At 34.3% G+C, this 27,768-nt stretch overlaps 1 protein-coding gene and 2 long non-coding RNA genes across 4 annotated transcripts in view; 2 read left to right on the top strand and 1 right to left on the bottom strand.

Annotated features, from left to right (window-relative positions):
* LOC109825646 (serine/threonine-protein kinase STY17-like) overlaps window positions 1–7,738 on the bottom strand; it is a 30,992-nt gene extending 23,254 nt beyond the window's left edge. For both annotated transcript variants that reach the window (XR_002243050.1, XM_020392511.1), the window contains exons 1-4: window positions 7,366–7,738; window positions 6,333–6,808; window positions 4,676–4,750; window positions 4,475–4,579 (exon numbers count right to left, since the gene is read on the bottom strand). Coding sequence is in view for 1 of the 2 variants with exons in the window: in XM_020392511.1 (XP_020248100.1) it covers window positions 4,475–4,579; window positions 4,676–4,750; window positions 6,333–6,752 (600 nt within the window). In the remaining variant the exon portion in view is untranslated. The remainder of the gene's footprint in view (window positions 1–4,474; window positions 4,580–4,675; window positions 4,751–6,332; window positions 6,809–7,365) is intronic.
* LOC109825647 lies at window positions 13,197–21,759 on the top strand. Its single transcript, XR_002243051.1, has 5 exons — window positions 13,197–13,432; window positions 14,000–14,064; window positions 14,178–14,222; window positions 21,521–21,590; window positions 21,709–21,759. It is a non-coding gene; the product is annotated as an uncharacterized LOC109825647 (long non-coding RNA).
* LOC109824893 lies at window positions 23,087–24,254 on the top strand. Its single transcript, XR_002242816.1, has 4 exons — window positions 23,087–23,249; window positions 23,328–23,497; window positions 23,652–23,857; window positions 23,927–24,254. It is a non-coding gene; the product is annotated as an uncharacterized LOC109824893 (long non-coding RNA).

Here is a 27,768-nt window from a genome sequence, read left to right on the forward strand (position 1 = left end):
TTTTTTATGATCAATACATGATTAAGAAATAGTCATGTTTTGCTTACAGAAATTGAGTTACTTGTATCATTGATACACATGTTTGTTGAATAGTTGTCAGTTTAGCTCCTGTATATATACTCTATTGATGTCATCTAGTCTATTTGACAGGGGGAGTTTTTGACATAAATTTCTTTACTTCTCTTATCTATGCTTATAAGCAGGGGGAGCATTGCTCCTATCTTTCATTTTTCCCTCTTTTTGATGTTGTCAAAGGGGGAGAAAATACAAAATACCACTTATAGCTTACAAATTAATTTCTGTTATATATGGTCATATATGATTTTTACATATGGTCATGTATAACTTATTCTTGTTTTGGCTTATATGTGGATTATCAGTGTATACTTCATACTCATGTATAAATTGTTTGCCATCATCAAAAAGGGGGAGATTGTTGACCCTATAGTTTTGATGATGATTTGACAAACAATTTATTACTAATAAGTTTTTCCAGTGTTTTGTGTTTATGTTCTCTTTTCAGGTATTTCAACACAGCGTTAAAGATTCAAGTTCATCTGCGTGGATTTACCTAGGTATTTGTTTAGTTTACTTACATATATGGTATGATGATATCTAAGCTCAATATATATACACTTAACACGATTTTTGACGTTTTATATCATATAGATGATTTTTCTTAAAATATTGTTAAAATATCTTTATCTCTTGTTTACAGCTCTCTCACGCTTTGCTATATACATATAATTTATGCACAATACATATATGAATATTTACAAGTCCTATTTCAAATTTCACTTTCATAAAAATACAGGTTTTCTAAGCATTTTTCAAAAACAGGTAGTTTTCACAAACGAAATTTGTTTTTCCAAAAATTCCTTTTCAAACATGTTCATTTCATCATTTATAAACTTTCCCCAAAGTTTCATTATTTTTGGATATGAATTGATATTTTTAACGAATTTCCAAAAACTGCCCAAAACCTGTTTTCTCCCCATGTCAGATTTCGGTCGACCGATACGGTCGACCGACGGCTATCTGGTTTCTGAGAAACTTTCTAGTGTTTTTCCGGTCGACCGGAATTTACGTCGGTCAACCGAAATTTCCATTCGGTCGATCGAAATTTGCGTCGGTCGACCGCCAGCTTCAAAACATGTTTTCTCGGATTTTTTGAACTAATCGGTCGACCGTACCGGTCGACCGACGAGCTGACAAACTGAGCCTAACGGCTAGTTTTTCAAATGGGCTTTTTGGTCTTTTTCTTATTTTTAGCTGTTGTAATGAGGTGCTATATATACCCCATTGCTGCTCTTCTTCTCAATCAATCAAGAAATCCAAGTTTACTGTTTATTCTAAACTCTTTCCTATATAGCTTATTATTTCACTTTCAATTTGATTAGCTATATTCATTAAGTTATTTATTGGTTTTGATTCACTATTATCACACACACTTATTGAGCTTGATATTCTCATATTATATATTGTGGGTTGTAGTGTGGGATTTAGTGAGTGTGAGCTTTATTGTGTTCTCACTTGTTAATTGAGAACAAATCATTGTATTTAACTTTTGTTTGTGAGAATCACTTGTAATACACTTGTACACCGAGAGAAGTGTGAGGAGAGAGAGACGGGGTCAAATCCAATAGGAGTGGCGTCGATTGACGAACCTAGGGAGAGGTTGTAATCGAGCACTTGAGGAGGAGGATACGGGCTAGGTTCCTACACTTAGTGTGTAAAGTGTGTTTGTTGAGTGATTGTGTAGTGTGAGAGTTTTCGGTGAACTTGTAAACCGAGTGTGTAGAAGTTCCGGCTTCCAAACCGGATTGTGATAGTGGATATCTCCTCGAGGTGAGGAGCGGGGACGTAGGTCGTGGGGACCGAACCTCGTAAACATATCGTGTGTCTGTGTTTTGATTGTCTCATATTTTATTTGTGCATATTCTTATTGCTCTTATCGTTCATATCTATCTCTTGCAAGAATATATTGATCTACATAATTTTAATTGACATATAATCGGATTAGATTAGCATAAGACCCTAATCACCCCCCTCTAGGGTCTAACACAAAACTCCATCCTATTGTCGGTTTTGAGGCGCTTCACTTTCTTTCCTGTTTGCTTCTCAATCATAACCTTCCATTGCTTGAAGGTTGCAAACACATCACTCTTATGCTTCAAAAGATACACCCAAACTTTTCTGGAATAATCATCAATCAATGTTAGCAGAAAACGAGCTCCACCTTTCGATGGAACTTGAGAGGGACCCCAAACATCTGAATGGATATAATCTAAAATACCATTGGTTCTATGGACATCGGTACTAAAGGATACTCTATGGTGTTTACCGAAAACACAATGCTCACAAAAGTCTAATTTGCTGATTTTCTGACCACAAAGCAGACCTTGTTTGCTCAATATATCCAGTCCTCTCTCACTCATATGCCCTAACCACATATGTCACAAATGTGTAGTGTATGAATCTAAATCCTCTGAGGATGACACTACTGCAGCACCTGTCATTGTACTGCCTTCAAGGATATAGAGAGTATTTACCTTCTTTTCTTTCATCACAACAAGAGAGCCTTTACTAACTCTCAAAACTCCACCTTCAGCCGAAAACTTAAAACCATTTAAGTCAAGGGTGCCTAAAAAAATGAGGTTCTTCTTTAACTCTGGAATATGACGAACATTGCTCAATGTTCTAACAATATCATCATGGGTTCTAATCTTAATTGATCCGATACCAATAATCTTGTAAGACATGTTATTTCCGAACATGACATTCCCACCATCGATAGACTGATATGTGACAAACCAATTCCTATGCGGACACATATGGTAGGAACAACCCGAATCAAGAACCCACTCATTTTGTGAATGAGTATTAACACTAACTAAAAGAACTTCATGTGAACTAGAAGACTCTTCAGTTACAGTGGCAACTGAAGGTTTCACCTCTCCAGACTTCGACTATGAATTATTCTTTTCTTTAAGCGCTGAACAATTAGGTTTTATATGCCCATATTTATGACAGTAATAACATTCAACATTTATTCTTAGCCTGGACTTTGATCTAGACATGTTTCTAGATTTGCCTCTACCACCAACATCCTTTTCAGGACGACCACGAGCGAACAAGCCTCAGCTTGATCCTCTCCTCCTACGACAGACACTTTCTGCCTTAACTCTTTTGAATGTAAGGCTGATTTAACATCCTCCAAAGAAAATGTATCTCTACCGTATAACATACTATTGACAAAATTTTCATAGGAATGAGGTAATGAACATAACAAGATGAGTGCTTGATCTTTTTCGTCAATTTTAACATCAATATTCTTTAAATCCATAAGAATAGTGTTAAGTTCATCTAAGTGGTCTTTAATTCGCATACCTTCCTTCATGCGAAGGGTGAAGAGGCGTTGCTTCAAATAAAGCTTGTTCATCAGAGATTTTGTCATGTACAAGCTCTCCAACTTGAGCCACAAGCCGGCGACAGTATCTTCATCGGTAACCTCCCGCAGGATCTCATCGGTCAAACAGAGTTGTATGGTACTATGCGCTTTCATCTCCAGCTCTTCTTTCTCATCATCGGGCATAGATTCCGGTAATTTATCCTTTCCGGATAAGACCTTGAACAGTCCTTGTTGTACTAGGAGAGCCCTCATTTTTACTCTCCACAAACTGAAGCTGTTTTTCCCATCGAATTTTTTCACTTTGTACTTCGCAGAAGACATCTTGAAGCCAATTAGAATAGTAACTGTATTTATAAACAGTAACCGTATTTGCAAACAGTAACCATACGTATAAATAGTGACCGTACGTATGAATAGTAATAGTACTTTTGAATAGTACCATACACGTGAATAGTGTCTAGTGCCTTTAAAGAGTAAATGATAATCTAGCTTATTTTCTGATGTGGAGGATCCACTTTTAGTGGTAGCCACAGAGCATACGATAAACAGATACACGTACTCTAAGCAGGCTCTGATACCAGTTTGTTGCAGTGGAGGGGCTTCACAGACACAGAAGATGTCTATACAAGAGTGGACAAATAGAAAACAGCACACCAGGATTTAACGTGGTTCAGTTAGTATGACCTACGTCCACGGATGAGAACAGCAGAGAAATTCACTAATCACCAAAAGAGAAGAATACAAAAGAGAAGACTACTCTCTAACCAGAGACTCTCACAAATAAAAGGACAAAAACTTTCTATCTCACTCTCTTCTCTCTCTATTTTCTTTTTCTTCGACTGATGCATTAAACCCTCACCCCTCATCCCCTTATATAGTCATAAGAAAATAATAAAATATACAAAAAGGGTTGGTGAGGCTTTGACAAATGTGCTGTTAATTCTGAAAAGCAATCCCAAATTAGGCAGATGAAGACATTTTCAAAGTCACGTTTCTCACAAGCACAATAAAACTGAAGCATTTATTAGAAAATCTCAAAGAACAAATAATGAAAGAACTTGCCACTGCAACTTCATCACCACGGCGAAACTGAAGCTCTCCTGGTTTCAGCTCATATTCTGGAACTTCTCGAGGATTTGAAACAGTCATAGGGGTTTTCCTGGTTTTCTGCAAGTTGAGTGTAAATGAAAAAACTAAATATGAAAGCTTTTCCAGCAAAGAAAGAAAAGAATCACTAGAAAGAGATATACAGTATACACGTACAGGAACTGTAGCTCCTTGAGCTCTCAGTACACTGTAGACTTCGCAATTGCCATAAAACTTAGCATCTGCAGCAGCCTATCAATTGGTAAACAAATAAGTATGCTAAAATTCTCTGTTGGATTCAGCTCAAGGGAAAAATTCACCTACTTAACTGTATAAGAAATATGACGTCAACAAGTAATGCTTTTAGAAGGAAAGTAAGCTAAAGTTATGGAATTCAATTGCAAATAAGTACTACCAAAATTCTTACTTTTAACCTAACTATTTCAGCTTAATTATGGGTTTTAGCATACATGTGGTCTCTTTTGATAAATAATACCTTATGCAGAAATATCCTCATGAATGTTTCTGGATTGTTTTGCAAATAGGCACTTCCTCTAACAGCGAACTAAATCAATTAAATAACAACATTTTGGGGAAGTAAAATATAGTTCACTTAACTCTTGCACAATAAAGGTATAAAACAATTCTCAATATTTGATTCAGCCATTGGATGTGGTTCGTGATATCTTAGAAGACTGCAAAATGGATGTTGATATGATTGGAATGCAAGGGGAGCATACCGATTTTGACAAGAATGATTAGCACTGTTGGTTGGGAAGGTGGAAGAATGGATTTTATATGAATACCTCTTCCTACTAGTCTTGCTAGTTGCTCTTTCTGTGAGCCTGTTTTGTTAGTTTGTTTCTTTTCAATTGTCTATATGTAGCTGTTGTAGCGTTTATACATGGTAATACTTACTTGTAAACTTTTGGACAGTTTGTTTAAATTCGTAATGAAACACTGGGTTAGTTACTCACCCATTCACTAGAAAAACTACTCTTGATATTTGTCCCATGCCATGTTACCGTTACAAACCTGGGCCAGTTAAACGAATATGCATGCCTTCCTCTTAATGTTGGTTTTTATGTGGTGGAATATAATAAATAACTTAACTATCATTTAATTTGATAGTTGCTGTAAAACAAAAAGGTATACCTGTCGCACGCACGGAGAGACATTCACACATATAGGTCAAGTAACATATGTAAATTTTCTGAAAAAAACTTAAAGAGTTTATGTGCTAAATACCTTTAAGGTAACTATATCATTTAACAATTATATCACGATATCACAAAATAAAGTAATATCCTTGATGCAAGAAAGGCTTATATGAGTAGGGAGATGCTACGTAAATGTATGTTCATACAAATTTATTTCCAAATATTTAGGAAAGACTGTTATATTTGTATAGAAAATAATACCACAGGTCAATATTGTATATAAATACTAATGACATCCAAATATTTGATACATACAGATCTTGCAAAGAATGTCAAATGAATGGGAAACATTCAAATACAAAACGAAGTCATGATTCACAAAGTTGCAGAGGACATTCGAGGGTGAGAATCTGATAATTAAGGTTGCAATGTGCTATAACAGCGCTCATTGTTATCTTCAACAAATCAAAACTAGCAAAGAGTTTCTTAGGAGCAGAGCAAGATGTGTGGTTACTATGCTGCATGCAACTACTAATTCCCTGATATTATGAGATAAATACTATGCAGTTGCATCTACTTAACTTTTAAAGTATCATACTTACACTTATCAAATAACTTTTACAGATTCAAAAAGTCTATCGCTAGTACAAAAAGAAAATCGCAAAGCTTCATACCGTGCTTCCCCACCGATCCCTGGCATCAATATTGACCTTCCAGGATAGCAACAACTTGACGACATCAAGGCTCCCCTCGCAAGAGGCTATGTGGAGAGCAGTCCTCCCATCAAGATCAATACTATTTACATCAACGCCCTCCTTCAAGAGCTCCTCCACACCATCTACATCCCCTTTGCTAGCCAAAAAGAGCAGCTGCATAGTGGAATCAAGATTCTCCGGCACAGTCAGCTCCTCCTTTATCTCGCCTTTCAGGAGCTTTCGCCGGGTTGGGTCAAGAGATGATTGGCGTCCAAAAGAGAATCGAAGGGCCTTAGTGAATCTTGGATCGAATGATAACTGGCGGTTGAAGCAGCGTGATCCGCTCCGCTTGATGGAACCAGTGGATAACTGGCGCCTCATGACTTTCTTTACTTCCATCTTTTATGCTTAATATAAGCACTGATTGCAATGTTAAGAATAGACCATGTCCTTAGCTGAAACCAATGGAAAAAAGTGCGATAAATAAGAGACATCTAAAGAAAACTATCAATTGTTAGATACTAATTTATCGCGCAAATCTCTATGAGTTTAAACGAATGATAACTGATTGTAATGTTTATGAATAAACCATGTCCACTAGCTACATTTTGAAGCAAACTAACAAAATGAAAGTTATATCCACTTAATTTAAATTTTGAAGAAAACAATCAAAACATTAGATATGAATGTAATGCACAAATCTCTCAAGATCCTTAAACAAATTCGGACAAGACATTGGAATTCTGGAGAAAATACGAGAAATCTTTTCAGCAGAAAAGAGAAATAAATAAGACCGCGAGAAGATTGGATATATATTGAGGAAATCTTTTAGTAACAAATAAAACTAGGGATGCAATGCGTAGATAAATTTGGTGAATTGCATCAAGTTTTAAAATTTAAAACTTAAAAGCATGTGATTTGTAAGAAAAAGAGCACGAAATTCAACAAAAATCGATAAAATTGTACATAGTTCAAACAGAGAAATTTCTCAATTACAAGTTCAGAAACTTACCAAAAAAGTGAAAGCCCAAACTGAGGAAACACTGGCTCTGAATCCAATATGCTGAAGATGAATTACTTATTGCGATCGAAGGTGGTGGCGTCTCGATATCCGACGAGACTGGAGATGAGATTTCTGGTCTCGAATCGAAATTAGGGCGAGGGTTTATGATTCTCAGCGCTCCTCTACCCCTGATTTCGATCGAGAACCATCGATCCGATGGCGGAGGAACGCAATTCTTTTTCCCTCGAAAAAAATGATGATATGAAATAAAATCAAGAATAAAACCGAAGATGAAGAAGGAAAGGGGGAAATTTTTGTGGCTGGGCGAAGAATTTGGATAATTTGCTATTTTTTGGCTATTATTATGCTATTTATAGTTTGGAAGCGAGCGAAACGAGGAAGACGTTCTTAATTTTCAAACGTTACAGAATGTTTTGCAAAAGCAAAAATTGCTTCAACCCCCAAAATTAAATAATTTATTTGCTTACCTTTTTAAGACTTCACAATCTCTTCACCTCTAAAATCAATATTTTTGTTTGTAGAACCCCTTACAATATCAACCCACATCCACTCAAAAAAAATATAAAATCTCAAAACTACCTTTGACTATACACGTGACCAATCTTTTTTTATCTTTTGGGATTTTTGTGGGAAAATACCATTTGGCTCGCGCGAGTTGCAACTCGCGTGAGACAAAACAGGGGGGTGGGACCCACAGCTGTGGGTCCCACCCCCCTGTTTTGTCTCACGCGAGTTGCAACTCGCGCGAGCCAAATAGCAGAGCTCATTTTTGTGCCTCACTCTCTCTCATCCCTTCTCTCTCCCCTCTCCTTCCCCACTTCTATTAAACTCAAAGCCATTAATTTTTTTCTCCCTCTTAAAAAATTTCTCTATATTTCCCTCTTCCCCTCTCAAACTAGGGTGATGTTCAATTTTCTCTATAGTAGCTAACAAAAGTTCTGTATCAAGAAGTCGGTTGTCATTCTCTTCTTTAGTTGTGATCTCGGATCCGTCATTGTTGGGGTTGAGATATGGACATAAGGAATCATTGTGAACATTGGTGGAGAGTTAGATAAGAGAATTGTTGTTGAGTTGCAAATTGTTTGAATTTTGAAGAGATACTCTCAACTATTTGAGAGTCTGTAAGCAATACTATAAATATTTACGAATGAAAATGTTATACTTTATTTTATTTTTTATTTGTAAGTACAATTGCGGGATTTATACATACTTATTCATAAAAGCAATACTAGAAGGGAATGAAGCTTACACCAGATTATTATACGACATGGTTGTTAAGCTTATGCATTTGTATGTTAAGCTTTTTCGTCAGTTGTTAAGCTTATGCATTGGTTGTTAAGCTTTTTCGTCAATTGTTAAGCTTATGTGTTGTTTGTTAATTTTTTCATTAGTCGTTAAGCTTATGTATTGGTATAAGCTGATGCGTTTGTTGTTAAGTTTTTTCATCAGTTGTTAAGCTTATGCATTGGCTATTAAGCTTATGTGTCAGATGTTAAGCTTTTTCGTTAGATGTTAAGCTTTTTCGTTAGTTGTTAAGTTTATATGTTGGTTGTTAAGCTTATGTGTTGGTTAAACTTTTCTGTTAGTTGTTAAGTTTATGTGTTGTTTGTTAATCTTTTTCGTTGGTCGTTAAGCTTATGTATTGGTTGTTAAGCTTATGTGTTTGTTGTTAAGCTTTTTCATCAGTTGTTAAGCTTATGCATTGGTTGTTAACCTTATATGTTTGTTAACTTTTTCATTAGTTGTTATGAGTTGGTCGTTAAGATTTTTCGTCAGTTGTTAAGTTTATGCGTTGGTTGCTAAGATTTTTCCTCAGTTATTAAGCTTTATGCATTGGTTGCTAAGGTTTTTCCTCAGTTATTAAGCTTTTATGCATTGGTTGTTTAGCTTAACTTTTTCATTTGTTGTTATGCGTTGGTCGTTAAGGTTTTTCGCCAGTTGTTAAGTTTATGCATTGGTTGTTAAGTTTTTTCCTCAGTTGTTAAGCTTATGCATTAGCTTATGCATTGGTTGTTTAGTTTATGTGTTTATTATTAAGTTTTTCATGATTAACAACTAATGAATATTATTTAGCTATTTCCTCCATTCCTCCTCTTTCTATTACTAGACGAAAAAACTTAACAACCAATGTATAAGTTTAACAGCCTACAAAGAAGGTTAACAACCAATGCATAAGCTTAACAGCTAACGAAAAAGCTTAACAATACATAAGCTTAACAACTGACAAAAAAACTTACTAATCAATGCATAAGCTTAATAACTGACGTAAAAACTTAATAACCAATGCATAAGCTTAACAACTAACGAAAAAACTTAATAACAAATGCATAAGCTTAACAACTAACAAAAAAAGTTAATTAGCAACTACATAAGCTTAACAACCAATGCATAAGCTTAACACCTGACAAATTTTTTTAACAATTGATACATAATCTTAACAACTGACTAAAAAGCTTAACAGCTAATGCATAAGCTTAACAACCGATGAACAAATTTAACAACAAATGCGTAAGTTTAACAACTAACTCATAACATTAACAATTAACTCATAAGGTTAACAACTAACTGCTAAACTTAACAATTGACTACAAGTTTATAACCGTATTCAAATTAAGATACGTATCTAATATAATAACCACCACTACAATATAACATATGAAGAAAAATATTTACAACTATTTTCAAAACAAACTACATTATAAAGTTCACAAAACAACCCACAATATGACATCTAAACATCTCCTTCGAACTCCATTGTTTCGTTCTCCGTTCGTGAAAAAAATTGCCATGATTCACAATGATCCTTACATCCAGATCCTAAATCCAACACCACAACTGGAGAATAGCAATCGACCTCTTCACAGAATTTTTGTTAGCTATCATAGAAAAAAATGAACCTCACCTTAGTTTGAGAGGAGAAGAGAGAAAGATAGAGAATTTTTCAAGAGTGAGAGAATAATTAATTGTCACGCCCCGCTTCCCAAAATACCCGGGAATCGGGACGCGAGCAAGCCCGCGACGTATTAAACTGAGAAGAGATAAGTGCTAGACCCCGTCTTCTCAATCTAATACGCTAAGCGTTAAGAAATACAAACGAAGTCACAGGTCCCCGATCACAATCAGCAAGAATATAATAGACAAACTCAGAATAAAAATACATATCACAAATGGGATAACATCCGAGACATAAAAATACGGTCAAACATGCCCTTATACAAATCTGAACAAATGAACTGAAGAAATATGAAATACATTGATTAGACAAGAATGAGAAGAACTACAAAAGTAAACTGGAACCATTAACTAATAAATGAAAAGAATAGACTTCGACTCTTCTTCTGCTCCGTCTACAAGGCACTCCTGTTGAGGATCTTCCGGCTCCTGGCGAACCTGTTCTTCTCCTAAGTCTGACGTACACCAGAGAAAACAGGTGTACGTCAGGTGCATGGCGCACGGCAAGACCCCACAAAAGAAAAGAATGAACGAAAACCAAAACGGAAACGATACGATAACAGAATTTATAAAAGAACGTGTAACTGGAAATTCCACAAAAACCGACATGCGAAAACACTACTAAAACATGATAAGCATAAGAATCCATAAATCAAACGGGTAACGACATCATGCAGCTAGCGATCAGTCGAATCATCCAAGCAACAAGATCATACAATAGATGGAATTAATACTTAAAAATCTACAACAAGAGACGTAGTACGTCGAGCGAAATAATTCAAACAAGGAAACCCTCATGTATATACCATATGTCTCAAATTATAGATAATTAAATATTAACACCGATCTATGTATGAAAAGAACACCACTGGCCTACATCTCACACAAGAATGCCTAGCCAAGAAACGATGTCATGTAACTAGTCATCCTATAACAGGTCACTGGTCCACATCTCACACAGAGTCAACGCTCATATTACCGGATAACTGACTGTTCACAAATCCTCTACCCGCATCCAATACCGCTACACGAATCGGTCAGAGGACGACACGCAATCCGATCTCAGCCTGGTCCGAACTCAGGCAAAGCTCAGGTGACGAAACAAGTCACGGACTAAAGTGACTACACGAATTCACTTTAACCCAACAACCAACCCCAGTGACTACACGAATTCACCGGCACGGGCTGGAAGATACATCAACAGTCACATCCAAGCACATGAACATTAACTTCCCCATCCCAACTTTTCTCATTTTTCTAGGTCAACCATAATCCTCATTGAAACTCGGGTTCACCACCTAACTCAGTCAACTCACCCACACATGTCACTAAGTCTGTTCATGACGCACGAGGTCACTAAGTCATGAACTACTAATGGTTATCAATCACAGCAAATAATAACAAAACAACTAATCATATACAATAATATCATGGCAAATCAGGTAATCGAAATTAAGAGCCATAAATTTATGAACAACCAACTATGTAATTTAGAAAAATAATCTTTTCCAAAATAATTTATTTTAAATTATTGCAGTCTTCCTAAAATGATTCCTTTCACAAAATAAATTCTTTTAAAACATCATAATTTCAAAATATAATTCTTTTGACGGAAATAACTTAACAACTCAAGATGACATCTTTTCCGAAATAAATACTTTGAAATTATCTATTCTAATAATTATTCAAAACCAACCCATTTTTCCAATTAATCTTTTTCTCATCATAATAGTTCTAAAAAAAATAATCTTTAAATATATTCTTTCTTTTAAAAACATCCCAAATAACAATTTTACACAAAATACTTATTTCTTTAAATTACTTATCTAACATAATTATCAATATGATCATCAACAAGCCCACGCAGTTAATAACAATTCACAATCTAATCTATGCAACTAATTAATGGCAGATATAAATATGAAATAACGAGTCAAGAGGAGCGGGATCTTGCCTCGGTGTTCGTCGAACGAATCGACGTTGACGACGCGGGTCAGATCCGTCGCGGTGGGCACGGCATCGGGAAGAGCTCCGACGAGGGCTGTCCAGCAACGGCAGCGGCGGTTTGGAGGCGCTGATCGGCGATGGGCTGAAGGAGGGGCTCGAGTTTTGAGGGTTCGTCGGCGTTGAGCATCGGAGGAGGGGAACTCGGGGCTGGGCAGATCTGGCGGTGTAGGAGCTGCTGACGGTGGCTGCTCTCGGTCGACTGGTCAGGCGGTGGCAGAGGACCTTAGTCAGCGGCTGGTGGGAGTGAAGCGGTCAGCGGGAGGCTCGCGGAGTGGGCGGCTGAGGGAATGACGGGCGGCTGTGGCGTGGATTGAGGTGTTGAGGGCGTGTAGTCGGAGCTCGGCGGTGGAGGTTCGCCGGCGCAAAGAGAGGGGCTTGGAGTCTCGGTGGCTGGGCGTGGGGGAATGTGCGTCGAAGCGGCTCGAGCGGCGGGAGGGACGGAGCAGGCCGGAGTCGGCGACGGCCTGGGTCGAAGGAGACGGCGAAGGCGGTGGGCCGTGCGGTGGTCGGGGTGAGCTGGGAGTGATCTCGTGGACGAGAGAGAAGAAGAAGGGGGCGGCAGAAAATGAATACCCGAGAGAGAGAGAGACATATACATATATATCTATTTACCCTTTAAAAGAGGGAGTTCATAAAAAACTTTTCTCTCCCCAAAATAGCCTTCCATCAAATTAAATTACCAAACATATCCTGAATTCATAAACCAATTTACCCTTTCATCGGTTACCCCTCAATTCCTCCTTCTTTCAATTCATCGGTTACTCCCTCATCCTTTCAATTCATCCGTTACGTCAGTTCCTCTGATCTTCCGATACCTCAACCAGCTTTGAAAGGTGATTTCTCAGTTCTTCTCAGTCATTATCAAAGCTTTCCCTCCGTCATCATCAACGCTTCACCATATCCTCCGTTCTTCAAAGTTTTTGGGAATTGGTTAGAATCTTTGCTTCATTTTGGTTTAATTTTAAAGAATAATTTCATTGAATTTGTTTCTAATTCGCCATCATCTAATTTTTGTTCTAATTCAACAATAGGTCAATTTTTTCCGATTTAGGGCTTGCTTCAAGTGTTCTAACTGATCCTGTGTCAATTTCATCAGGTAAAAATTCTCTTTTTATTTTTAATTTTGGTCAATTCTCTTTTTATTTTCATTGTATCTGAAATTTGATGCGACTTTTTTTCTCTGTCAATTTATATCTGCTCAAATAAAAAAATCCGCAGAATGCTTAGAAACAGTAATTATTCATAAACAGACATCATGGATACAAGAAGGGAAAGCACCAAGCATTGAGTATAATGTTGTGAAAGTACCAAGCATCAAGGTCTTTGTGATTTATTTATTTCTCGCATAAAAAATTGGCACCCCACAACCTACGCGCGATACTCAAACTAACCTGTCAAAAGCCGTGAAGTGAAAGATTGAAATAATTCATGAAGACAATCTATCAGGAGAGATTGAGTTGTGTTTGTGTCCACAGGTCTAAAATAAGATGATTTAGACATTTGAGGCACCTTTGAAGTCTGACTACAAGCACCACCCTGCCCCAAATATACAGCCTTTAAGCCAAAATAACTTATGATATCAAGTAGTGATTAATTTGCAAGCATGTCATTGAATTTGTTTCTAATTCGCCATCATCTAATTTTTGCTCTAATTCAACAATAGGTCAATTTTTTCCGATTTAGGGCTTGCTTCAAGTGTTCTAACTGATCCTGTGTCAATTTCATCAGGTAAAATTTTTTTTTATTTTTATTTTTTTAATTCAATTATGTTACTGTGCCTGGCTCCAAAACATCTAATTTTTGTTCTAATTCATCAATATGTCAATTGTTTTCGGATTTAGGGCTTGCTTCAAGAGTTCTAATTGATCCTGTGTAAATTTCATCAGGTAAAAATTCTCTTTTTATTTTTAATTTTTCTGTGATTATTTTTTATTTTCACTGTATCTGAAATTTGATGCGACTTTTTTTCTCTGTCAATTTATATCTGCTCAAATAAAAAAAATCCGCAGAATGCTTAGAAACAGTAATTATTCATAAACAGACATCATGGATACAGCCTTTGAGTTTGCTTATAATTGATGAAAGTTGTGGCTTTGTGATGTTAGAGATGCGTATGTGGTGAATTTTCTTAGTTTGACCTATTATTATTTTTTCCTGTAGAGGAAATTGGGTGCCAATGTTGTTCTTCCTTAATGACACTTGACAGTATCTCCAAGTTTAGAAAGCTTGTATTTTGGAGTTTGAAATTGCTATTTTTAAGAATGTTTTTTTAATCAAGATTTCTTGCGATCTATATGATTCATAAATTTGCTTAACTATCAGTAGTTTTTTTCTCAGCGAGTTTCACTGTATCTGGAATTTGATGTGACTTTTTTTCTCTGTTAATTTATATATGCTAGAATAAAAAAACCGCAGAATGCTTAGAAACAGTAATTACTCATAAACAGACATCATGGATACAAGAAGGGAAAGCACCAAACATTGAGTACAATGTTGTGAAAGTACCAAACATCAAGGTCTTTGTGATTTATTTCTTTCTCGCATAAAAAAACAGCACCCCGCATCCTATGCGCGATACTCAAACTAACCTGTCAAAAGCCGTGAGGTGAAAGATTGAAATAATCCATGAAGACAATCTATCAGGAGAGATTGAGTTGTGTTTGTGTCCACAGATCTAAAATAAGATGATTTAGAGATTTGAGGCACCTTTGAAGTCTGACTACAAGCACCACCATGCCCCAAATATACAGCCTTTAAGCTAAAATAACTTATGATATCTCATTCACAAAATCACCAAGTGCTGGTTAACTTGGACCTAATCAAGTAGTGATTAATTTGCAAGCATGAACAAGCTTTTTCTTGTGCATGTCAAACAATCTTTTCACTCTACGTGTCTTGTATCGTTGTTAATGCTCTGAAAATCTTTCAGTGACATCATGCAAGTTGTAACTACCCTACAATAAGCGTCTTAAACAGGTAGCGTAGTGCCTTAGCGGCCGCCCAGACACCCAAATGCCTAGCTGGGTGTCTATCAAGTCTGCAAATAATACATTCATGATTTTGAAATGATTCGTGTAATGCTTTTTAATGTACCATGATCCCAAATATCGATCTGATTTAGTCTACCCCCTTTGTACTGTTTACAATTCAAAGTAGTGCACCATATGCCGACACTACACTGCGAATCGTACCATAAATGGCTGATATTTCATATTTATCTTCTAGGTTGTGCTTGTGTGATTTATGGTCATTAGCATTTAGCACCGACGTCTTTAGCAGATGATATGTATTGATGAACTATAAGTGTGTATGTTTGCTTATTAGAATTAGAAGTGCGAATCATGTTTAGTTAGTTTCTCACCTATATTCTGCTAAAGGGTGGGCTTTGTTATGTTGATGCTTTGGTAAGTTATATGTCCCTCGGCTGGCTTGTTGTATAGGATTGGAAGTTCCATCTATTTATAGCCACACTGGGACACATAACTTACCAAAGCATCAACATAACAAAGCCCACCCTTTAGCAGAATATAGGTGAGAAACTAACTAAACATGATTCGCACTTCTAATTCTAATAAGCAAACATACACACTTATAGTTCATCAATACATATCATCTGCTAAAGACGTCGGTGCTAAATGCTAATGACCATAAATCACACAAGCACAACCTAGAAGATAAATATGAAATATCAGCCATTTATGGTACGATTCGCAGTGTAGTGTCGGCATATGGTGCACTACTTTGAATTGTAAACAGTACAAAGGGGGTAGACTAAATCAGATCGATATTTGGGATCATGATACATTAAAAACCATTACACGAATCATTTCAAAATCATGAATGTATTATTTGCAGACTTGATAGACACCCAGCTAGGCATTTGGGTGTCTGGGCGGCCGCTAAGGCACTACGCTACCTGTTTAAGACGCTTATTGTAGGGTAGTTACAACTTGCATGATGTCACTGAAAGATTTTCAGAGCATTAACAACGATACAAGACACGTAGAGTGAAAAGATTGTTTGACATGCACAAGAAAAAGCTTGTTCATGCTTGCAAATTAATCACTACTTGATTAGGTCCAAGTTAACCAGCACTTGGTGATTTTGTGAATGAGATATCATAAGTTATTTTAGCTTAAAGGCTGTATATTTGGGGCATGGTGGTGCTTGTAGTCAGACTTCAAAGGTGCCTCAAATCTCTAAATCATCTTATTTTAGATCTGTGGACACAAACACAACTCAATCTCTCCTGATAGATTGTCTTCATGGATTATTTCAATCTTTCACCTCACGGCTTTTGACAGGTTAGTTTGAGTATCGCGCATAGGATGCGGGGTGCTGTTTTTTTATGCGAGAAAGAAATAAATCACAAAGACCTTGATGTTTGGTACTTTCACAACATTGTACTCAATGTTTGGTGCTTTCCCTTCTTGTATCCATGATGTCTGTTTATGAGTAATTACTGTTTCTAAGCATTCTGCGGTTTTTTTATTCTAGCAGATATAAATTAACAGAGAAAAAAAGTCACATCAAATTCCAGATACAGTGAAACTCGCTGAGAAAAAAACTACTGATAGTTAAGCAAATTTATGAATCATATAGATCGCAAGAAATCTTGATTAAAAAAACATTCTTAAAAATAGCAATTTCAAACTCCAAAATACAAGCTTTCTAAACTTGGAGATACTGTCAAGTGTCATTAAGGAAGAACAACATTGGCACCCAATTTCCTCTACAGGAAAAAAAATAATAGGTCAAACTAAGAAAATTCACCACATACGCATCTCTAACATCACAAAGCCACAACTTTCATCAATTATAAGCAAACTCAAAGGCTACTAATAAAAAAAAATCTCAAGGAGGTTCCAATTAATCATTCAAACAAGAGAAGCCTAAAACAACAAAATATTACAGAGAAAACGGATTGCACTTGGAGAATTGTTTCCATAAGTTAAACCCTTTGCATTAATTTAATAATCAACCTTCAAATCTCTAACACTCCCAGTTCCTAAAATAATCACAGAAAAATTAAAAATAAAAAGAGAATTTTTACCTGATGAAATTTACACAGGATCAATTAGAACTCTTGAAGCAAGCCCTAAATCCGAAAACAATTGACATATTGATGAATTAGAACAAAAATTAGATGTTTTGGAGCCAGGCACAGTAACATAATTGAATTAAAAAAAAGAGAATTTTTACCTGATGAAATTTACACAGGATCAATTAGAACTCTTGAAGCAAGCCCTAAATCCGAAAACAATTGACATATTGATGAATTAGAACAAAAATTAGATGTTTTGGAGCCAGGCACAGTAACATAATTGAATTAAAAAAATAAAAATAAAAAAAAATTTTACCTGATGAAATTGACACAGGATCAGTTAGAACACTTGAAGCAAGCCCTAAATCGGAAAAAATTGACCTATTGTTGAATTAGAGCAAAAATTAGATGATGGCGAATTAGAAACAAATTCAATGACATGCTTGCAAATTAATCACTACTTGATATCATAAGTTATTTTGGCTTAAAGGCTGTATATTTGGGGCAGGGTGGTGCTTGTAGTCAGACTTCAAAGGTGCCTCAAATGTCTAAATCATCTTATTTTAGACCTGTGGACACAAACACAACTCAATCTCTCCTGATAGATTGTCTTCATGAATTATTTCAATCTTTCACTTCACGGCTTTTGACAGGTTAGTTTGAGTATCGCGCGTAGGTTGCGGGGTGCCGATTTTTTATGCGAGAAATAAATAAATCACAAAGACCTTGATGCTTGGTACTTTCACAACATTATACTCAATGTTTGGTGCTTTCCCTTCTTGTATCCATGATGTCTGTTTATGAATAATTACTGTTTCTAAGCATTCTGCGGATTTTTTTTATTTGAGCAGATATAAATTGACAGAGAAAAAAAGTCGCATCAAATTTCAGATACAGTGAAAATAAAAAGAGAATTGACCAAAATTAAAAATAAAAAGAGAATTTTTACCTGATGAAATTGACACAGGATCAGTTAGAACACTTGAAGCAAGCCCTAAATCGGAAAAAATTGACCTATTGTTGAATTAGAACAAAAATTAGATGATGGCGAATTAGAAACAAATTCAATGAAATTATTCTTTAAAATTAAACCAAAATGAAGCAAAGATTCTAACCAATTCCCAAAAACTTTGAAGAACGGAGGATATGGTGAAGCGTTGATGATGACGGAGGGAAAGCTTTGATAATGACTGAGAAGAACTGAGAAATCACCTTTCAAAGCTGGTTGAGGTATCGGAAGATCGGAGGAACTGACGTAACGGATGAATTGAAAGGATGAGGGAGTAACCGATGAATTGAAAGGAGGAGGAATTGAGGGGTAACCGATGAAAGGGTAAATTGGTTTATGAATTCAGGATATGTTTGGTAATTTAATTTGATGGAAGGCTATTTTGGGGAGAGAAAAGTTTTTTATGAACTCCCTCTTTTAAAGGGTAAATAGACTAGTTTTTACACACGTGCAATGCACGTGATTTAATACCATGATTAAGTATTTTTGACAGTTTGTGCTCATTTTTTTCTTTAAACTCTTACATCTCGATTATTTTTTTATGTTTGTTTAAATGGGATACACCCAATTTAAATTTTCATGTTGATATTTGAATTGACAAAAAACAAATATAATTTAAAAATAATTTGAATTTTCATATTATTTTTGACCGATATGAAACTAAGCTTTATTTGAGAAAGTATAGCATTGCAAAGTGAAAAATATTAAAATAGTGTTATACAAGGAAGGTGAATATTTAAAACCAATATGGCAAAATGATTGATTTAAAGTATGTTAAAACGATGCAAAAGAGAATATGAAGTTTATTCCTAATCATTGATAGACTTCATAAAAAAATATAAATTAAAGATTAATGCTAACTCTAGTATACTTTTATATGATAAAAACATCCACATAAGAATATAAAAGTACTGAAAAAAATTCATGAAACTCCCTTCTAAAGATTCCTAATTTCACTCAAAATAATTAAACTATTCTATAAAATATTCATAAAATATTGTTTTTATTTCTTCTATTTTATTTTTTATTGAGTTAAGATCAATCCTTCTTCAGGTTTATCATTTATCATTTCTCGGACAATTCTAGAGTATTGTCTTCATCATCTACATCAATTGTGACATCAGGCTAATTTTGTATTTTTTATGCTATTATCTTTCCTAGGCTCGTTAATTTTTTATCATCTCATTTAACTTTACAAAGAAGTCAAATGTACTTATGATGTTCAACACAAACTGCTCAAAATATAGACTTTGATTTTTTTCTATTTCAATGAGAATAAATATTAATTTCATATATATAAAATTCTTTGTGTTCCTAATTTATTACTTAAATAAATTAGAAGCTATCTCTTTATTTTCCTCTAAAATGAATTCTTCTGATGTGCATCCAATAAGAATTTCTGTTATTTCAATAATATTACCTTTGCTCTATCCCTGTCATTTTCCATAAAGATCTAAACTAAATACCTGCATTATTCATTACCAATTTCTCTTAGATTATAATATTAATATTTAATTTGAAGAACACAGTATGGAATTTATGAATACTTACTAATTTTTCTTATGTCTTCCATGGAGATTTTTTCTTTGATTAGGATAAAGTTATTAAATTATTTTTTAATGTAACTCATTCAGTGCTTCATTAATAGATATGTCTTATGTTAATGCCAATTCAAGTGATTCATTGACGTTTTCTGAATTTTAGATTTATTTCCATCACTTTCCCATTTGCAATGGAAATAACTCAATTCTTTTAAAGTTATCTCTAAATATTCTAATAGTTTCTCCATATGTAATTCCTTGTATTCTTTTACCCTATAAATATTATTAACGTCAAAGATTAAAGTTTCTAAATTAAAATCAATTAATGCTAAGGTATAATATTATAGTGTTTTATCATTTCTATGGATTTAAACATCTATCAATTAATGTTACGAATGTATTTTGGCTACCCCAACTTATTACTAAAATTATATGAAATTACTTTAATTTATATAGTGCCGATAATTTTTAATCTATAATATTTTTAAAAATTTTATCCATTAACCGGATGTTTTTAATCAATTCTTATTGTTTTTGTTTACCAGTATCAACTTAGACTATTCTTAGATGCTGAAAATGGATAGTAAATCCCTAAATTAGAAATTTTAATATATATATATATATATATATATATTTTTCTTGTTAGGCTTTGAACTTTGCATTCAAGGATTACTTTGAATTTTGCTTATCTGAAAATTTTCATCGTATCATGGGTGTTTTGTTAAGATCCTTTCAGAGAACCGGGACATTAAAAGCTTTTTATACATTTACAGGAATTTCCATGATAACTATACATTAAAAGCTTAGAAGTTGAATTAACCACAAAATTAAAAGGCTTTCTAAAGTTAGTGTTCTTGCTTTAGATTGAACCGTTGAAAGTCTTTGAAGTTGTCACGAAACAAAAGCACACTATGTGGTTGCATGCATGCATGATGTTTATATTGGAATGGGTGCATGATAAATTTTTTGGTCTATGAGTCCTCTTTTGATGATGCTTGGACTCGAAAAAGTTGTTGATATTAGCCCAGCAACTTGCCCAGTTATTGGGGAGATACTCGGGTCATTGTCATCTGCATCAAAGGAGTTGTTTTATGCACTTTGAGTAAATAGCATTCTGAAATGTCAGATTGATGTCAAAACCATTGAGGTAACTTTATAAGCTTATGAAAGGGGGAACATTTACAATATTTGATGCTGATCTTAAAGCACCCATGTAGAGACCTGTTCGAAACTTCAAGGTGGTGTAAAAACGGTAGAATCATTATTAGATTTCTATTACACCGTCGGAAGCTTGGTTCATATCAAGGTAGAGTTGAATAACATCTGACTTCATTCTCTTCTTGAGTATTGCAAAAATTGCATACAATCTTCTTTCATCTGTAACTTGTTCCATTCCTTATCTGAAGCTCAACATTTATTCACTTTCCTGATGCAAAATCAAGGTTTTGATGTGATATTATCAGATGCAGATAGCGTGTTTCATGCAGATAGCGTGTTAAACCTGCAAACTCCCCTTGTAATTTCTCTTAATTTTTTTCCTAGCTTTCCTTTTGATGAAGAAGTTGTCATTGCAATTTATTGGTTTATCAGGCACTCAGTCAAAGTGATGGAAGATGGCGATATGATTCAAGTGGTGCTGAATCAAGTACTTATGCTGCTGGTACTCATCAATTTTAGAGTTCTGTGGGAAATAATTTTGTACTAGATGCTTTATGTATAGCTGTTTCTCCTTTTGATGAATGTTGCAATTTAAATGGTTAATAATCTTCTGAGTGCAGCTGCAATGGTGCTTGGCCACACTGATTGTCCTTCATGTTTGATGTGTTGTAAGGATAGCACATCAAACACTCGCAGGAGTTGTATCGCTGACGAATTCAGTGGTGGATCAGTCAATGGTGAGACTTAATTTACTGAAATTTTCTTGTTTACATTTATGTCTCATTATGATTTGATGTGGTTACCTATTTGATGTTATAATGAACTTTACAATTCAATTGTTTTATACTTCAGAATTATGAGAGATTTGCTTACTTTTGCGTAAACTGAAGTTTATTTTGTATAAATTTAAGACAAAGTGTATTAGTTTAGTTTGTCCATATAATTGGTAATTGCTATGCTAATATTTCACAATTTCATAGAAGTTATGGTGATTGATTTTGCTCAAGCATCCAACTCACTTGTGCTTGAACACATTCACAGCCTATGATGCCATGAAACGTATTCATGTTCCTTTGATGGGAATCCGAGTTTGATTATTTCGAAGAAATCATTGAGGCAACAAATGTTTCATCGAATTTGGTAAGATAGTAGTATGCAATGTGATCAAACTAATAACATAGATTAGTAGTGAATTTGATCAACCATGCACAGGGAAGAGATTTTAACTTGTGCATAATAGAAGAAAGTGAATATGTTGGGTTTTGGTGGCTGTGTGATTTAGGGAGATTTCCATCTGGCAAAAATTATGTGTTTACTTTAAAATTCATAGAAAAATGGTGTTGATCAAATTTTATTCTTCTATATGCACATACTTTATAGGCTTGTTCTCTGACAAAGTCAAAGCCCTTTTTATTGGTTACCCTCAACTTTGCTATTATTAGTTGTAGAATTGGTTGTCCTAGACGGTTTGCCTTCTCATAGGTTTTTTGGTTGCTTACAACATATGTCCTTTGTCAATATTGTTTAGGACTTTTATGGAATTCCACTTGCTTTCTCAGGATTCGAATATTTAAGCAAATTCATCTTATCTTTAAATTGGAGATTAACCTATTGAATTTCACGACTCCTTAAGGAATAGATTAGTATAAGTATTTGGGTACCATCAGATATCTACTTGTAAAAAACTAAACTTATTTACTTCATGTTAATGTATGACAGCATGAGAAGATCTTCACTAAAAGTAATACGCATAAAAATTATATAGGCCCTGTACTAATAGCCTCTTGCCATAGTTAAAGAACAATGAAGGTTTACATCAATAGGACAAACCTTACCAGTAAAGTAGTTTATATTTTTGTATAGTTTCACTTTTCAAATGCACTATTTTCAGGCCATGTCATGACTGCCATCTTGTTGATGGTCTATATGGTTGTTGATTTATTTCTTAATAGTGTTAGAAGCTTGATACACTGGTAAAGGGACTCTGAATCACTCTTCTATTTCTCGGAGCATCAAGCAAATAGTTGTGTGTATTTGATGAACTTAAAATGCTTCGCTGAGACAATGTCAATGCTCGATCTGAAGTAGTTGCAATGGAATGGCTGGTACTAGAAGTTCTCAATTTCAAGTGCATGCTGCCCACAACGCACAATTTCTTGTGGTAAAACAATTTCCCCCTTTGTTTTATAAATCGAGGGAGCTATAAGAAAGTAGGTATTGAGATGCAACACTGTTGCAGGTTCTATCTAAAAGCAACAAATATGGATGCCGATGTGGAGGTACTTAGTTGTCCTCTCACTTCTCGACCATGAAAGATTTTGCTTCTGGCCCTCTACTGTGGTTTCCGGATTGGTTATCCTCGCTTGCCTTGCTACAAGTCGAGATTCCTCTTGCCTTAAGGTCATGAAGGTGATTAAGCTCTCAGTTATTAACTTATTCTCATTGTTCTGTATGATAAGTTATTTCAATTACACTTTGCAATCGTTAAATGGCATTGATATTATTAGATTTCTTCTCATAAAGCAAATTAACTACTAACAGTAAATACAAATTGTTTATGCAGAGGATGTTTTGAATCATTCACAACCTGAGCTATAGAGCGTACAAGTTAGATAGGACAATTCCTGGTTTCAGTAAAATGATGGAGAAAGTGAGAGCTGATACAACTGCAAAAGATGCAAGGCACAAGTAGAGGACTGCTGCACAGAAAAAGACTGAGACTGAGGATGCTCTCTTTGGCCGCAGAATGTCACCTGATCCGTAGAAAAGGTACAAATATTTAAGTGGGTAAAGAATCCTTAGACCGTGATTATTTTGATTTTAATGTTTTTATTACAGGACAAAATATGCAAATCTTATTCCAGTATCAGGTATGTAGATGGGCTATGAGACGCTAAACTTGCAAACTCCTTCATCTGGACTACCAAAAGAGGAATCGGGCCTTGCTATTCAAGTAAGACTATCCGTAATGGGATCAGGGTTTGTGATTTGAGGTATATGGATACCTTTCATGATAAACTCAAGATTCTGCTGAAAGATGGAGCTTTAAGGTTTTCAGGTTTTAAATATAGCAATAAAATGCTTAAGGAGGAGGTTGAGAAGTATTACATTGCAAACATTGTTCATGTTATGAATCAACCCATTACTCAGTAGAAGAAAATATTGGTAGAAGGTGGACATGCCACCAGATTGTTCAGAATTTCTTGTTGAATGTTCCGCGTGATTCAATTGTTCTTCGATTCCTTCATTTTGATCAGAGTGTGATATTGTCTCCTTGCTATCTTGAAGCTTTAAAGAAACAACTGCTTCGGTTGTTTTTTTAGGTGCAACTTTTTTTAGAAATTTATTACAACATTATGCCGTAAATTCTCTTGACAAGGATATTACAGGCCTCGACTATCACTCGGTGCAGTATCTGTGTTTGGACTACTCTCAGGATGATTCTATAGGGGAAGCTAAGTGCTCTTCCTATTTTCTATAAATGAAAAATTGCCATGGGATGCAACTGATGTTTGATATCCATTAGTCTCTAAATTTGTACTAACAAATGATTTAGAATATATACTTTTTTATCTTTGCAATTAACTCATCGAAAATTATATTAGTGGGTTTGAACAACTTTAACAATCCATACATCAAGCAATTGGAGCAAGATGTCTGCACTATCACTGACATGCTAGATTTTGTATTACGACATAAGAGATGAAACATAGTAGAGTTTGAAAACCATGAGAACTAGCATGTTAAGTTGAAGTTGAGACATGGTTATGGTTAATTCGTTGCTATTAGATAAATCATTATATTCCTTGATCTAAGTGAAATCAGATTGCAAAAATTATTCTCATGTGTATTTATAATTAAAATGCAAACACAAGCAAACTGATATTTTACTATAGCTTCTATAATTTGAATTCAAGAATGATGCTTCATGCTCATTTGTCACAGAATCTAAAGAATTTTCATGACAAGATGCGGCTGCATATTTGTCCATTGAACCTAGCAGAGATGTTTTTCCAAATATCCATGGTTCCAAAATATGAGCATTTGTGAGTATAAGACCATGGCTGCTGAATACTACACCAGCAGCCCAAGCACCCTCACCCACTGTAACAAGAGCAATTGAGGGAATAGTCTTTTCTAATAAGGACTCCGAGGGAGATAAATCTTCGACATGACTACCTATTTTATTTGAGGCATATACTGATACTTTCTGTACCCTATTGATGATCCAGTCGATTCTTTGAGATTGCTTCTGCAGTTTATTACTTTTGACAGTTGCTATAGCATACCATGGTATAACAAGCAGTTATACAAACTTTTATAATACACCCTGACTCAAAATAAAGGAAATTGAAAAGGCATGGAGAAATAGTTGTTGCCTGGATCTGAGCAATGCCTACTCTTTGCCTACAGTTATAGTATCATTGTTTTTAACCTGTGATAAGATTATAATAAAAAACTTTTTGGAGCGCAATCTGAGATAACTCTACATAAAATATCAATTAAAGCTGATCAATAACTGTAAAGACATATCTGATTCTTTTATGTTATAATATCATGGTTTTCCTCCTTTGGTTTTGTCTACAATTGATTTTATCAATGATAGAACTGTTGTTTTAATTTCAAACTTTTAAAGCTCAAAATATCAAATAATAAATAGAAATATTTATTATCTCTACTATTTGTTGTATGACTATTAATTCTTTTGAGGAGATAGAAATAAGTAGGACTAAAGGAAAAAAATTGATGCTACTATTTTACTAATCTTTATATTGGATGATTATGATTAAATAGGTCATCTACTGTCATCTGTATATAGTTTTGTATTGGTTGATTAAATCTCAATTGTATACCTAATAAAAATCTTTTATAAAATAATTTATTATTTTATATTGTTAAGGATGCAAACAATCTATTTATCAAACAATTGATACATAAATGTAATTTTATTAATCAATCCGTTTTAATTTTTAAATTCTATACATATAGTTGATACATGGTTTAAATTAAATAAATTTTAATGAAATGAATAAATACTAAATTAATAAATTTAAAAATTTACCACGTGCATTGCGCGTGCAATCCAACTAGTATGTTATTATATTTAGGATTAGGGTTAGGGTTTAAATGACAAGTAATTAAAATACAATAATTACGGGTACCTAAAAATTAAATTAATTACATAATAATTATCTACAAATAAAAACGTACCTGTTGTGCTAATACAACAGTTGATACGAAATAGTCGAAATATACCCATATTGTACAATTAAACAAAAATAATTAATAAATAAAATATATTTACTTATATTTAAAATCAAATAATTATGGGATAATTATCTATACAGTAAAACGTACAAGTTATACTAATACGACAGATAATATGTAACAGTAGAAATAATATAGCAAATTATACAAATAATATATAATTAATAATACAACGTATAATACGAAAATATATGTAATAATAAAAATAATACAACGTATCATTTAAAATAACATGTAACAGCATCGATAACGCAACAGATAAATTCCATAAATTTTCACCGCATAAAATTAATTTATAAATATTAATATCATTTAAATAAATATAAAACTTAGACTTTAAATCATAGAAAATTGTAGAAATTCAAGAAAAATACAAATACTCTTTTAAAAATCATAATTAAATATTTTAAAATACTAGAAAATTATTTTAACTAGTATCAAAATTTCACGGTCATTACATTAATGGCGGAAGGGGTCACATGTATAGTCAAGGGTAGTTTTGAGATTTTATATTTTTTAATGGATACGGGTTGGCATTATACTTAAGGGGATTCTACAAACAAAAATGTTGATTTTGGGGTGAAGAGATTGTGAACTAAGTCTTGGGAGATAAGTAAATAAATTATTTAATTTTGGGGGCTAGAAGCAATTTTTTCCTTTGCAAAATGACCCTTCAACTTTGACTTATTGAGCAAAATTTTCACAAAACCAACTAAATGTTAAAAGTTAGAGTTTGTCGAGAAAGAGAAAATAAGAGGAAAATGTCAAAAGTTTAGGTAGGAGTTTTGGTTCACGATCATATATAGTGCATACCCGGTTCGTTCCGATTCAGAGGATGGGTATGGGAGTATGGTACGTCACTAATTTTGAATCGGGTATGAGGGGTTAGGTTTATTCAATATGCTATAGTACATGGTTGGTTTAGGTTTGGTTCTTAAATGTAGGAATCTAAGATTTTACAAGAGTTAATTTTAAGAAATATGCTAGTTGATGATAGTAGCATTGGTAAAAGAATCTTGAGAATCATGTCGCGTTTAAAGGTATGCATATACTTTATTTACTTAATTTCTCTTTTTTCTCTATTTTTTGAAAAGTGTTATTATATTCCAAATTTTAATTATTTGGTTCGAAATTTAAATCGTGGTTCGCTAGATCTAGTGAATTGGATGTTGTTCCATGATTTTACAATTGGAGATTATTAGCTTCTAAAATTGTACTTCAATAGTGTAATTTCTTTAAGGTTAGAGGTGGTATTAAAGCTTGGTATCTCAGAGGTTAAACTTTTTGAAAGTTTAGGAAGGTTTTCGTAACTCCCTAAAATTTAGATGGTGTTTCCCTAATTTTAAATCTCATGGTAGTTTCATGCAAATCGCTCCAATCGTTAGTTATCTGGAGTTAATTTCATACTCTAT

Source organism: Asparagus officinalis, chromosome 10, assembly GCF_001876935.1.
Source record: "Asparagus officinalis chromosome 10, Aspof.V1, whole genome shotgun sequence".
Lineage (NCBI taxonomy): Eukaryota > Viridiplantae > Streptophyta > Magnoliopsida > Asparagales > Asparagaceae > Asparagus > Asparagus officinalis.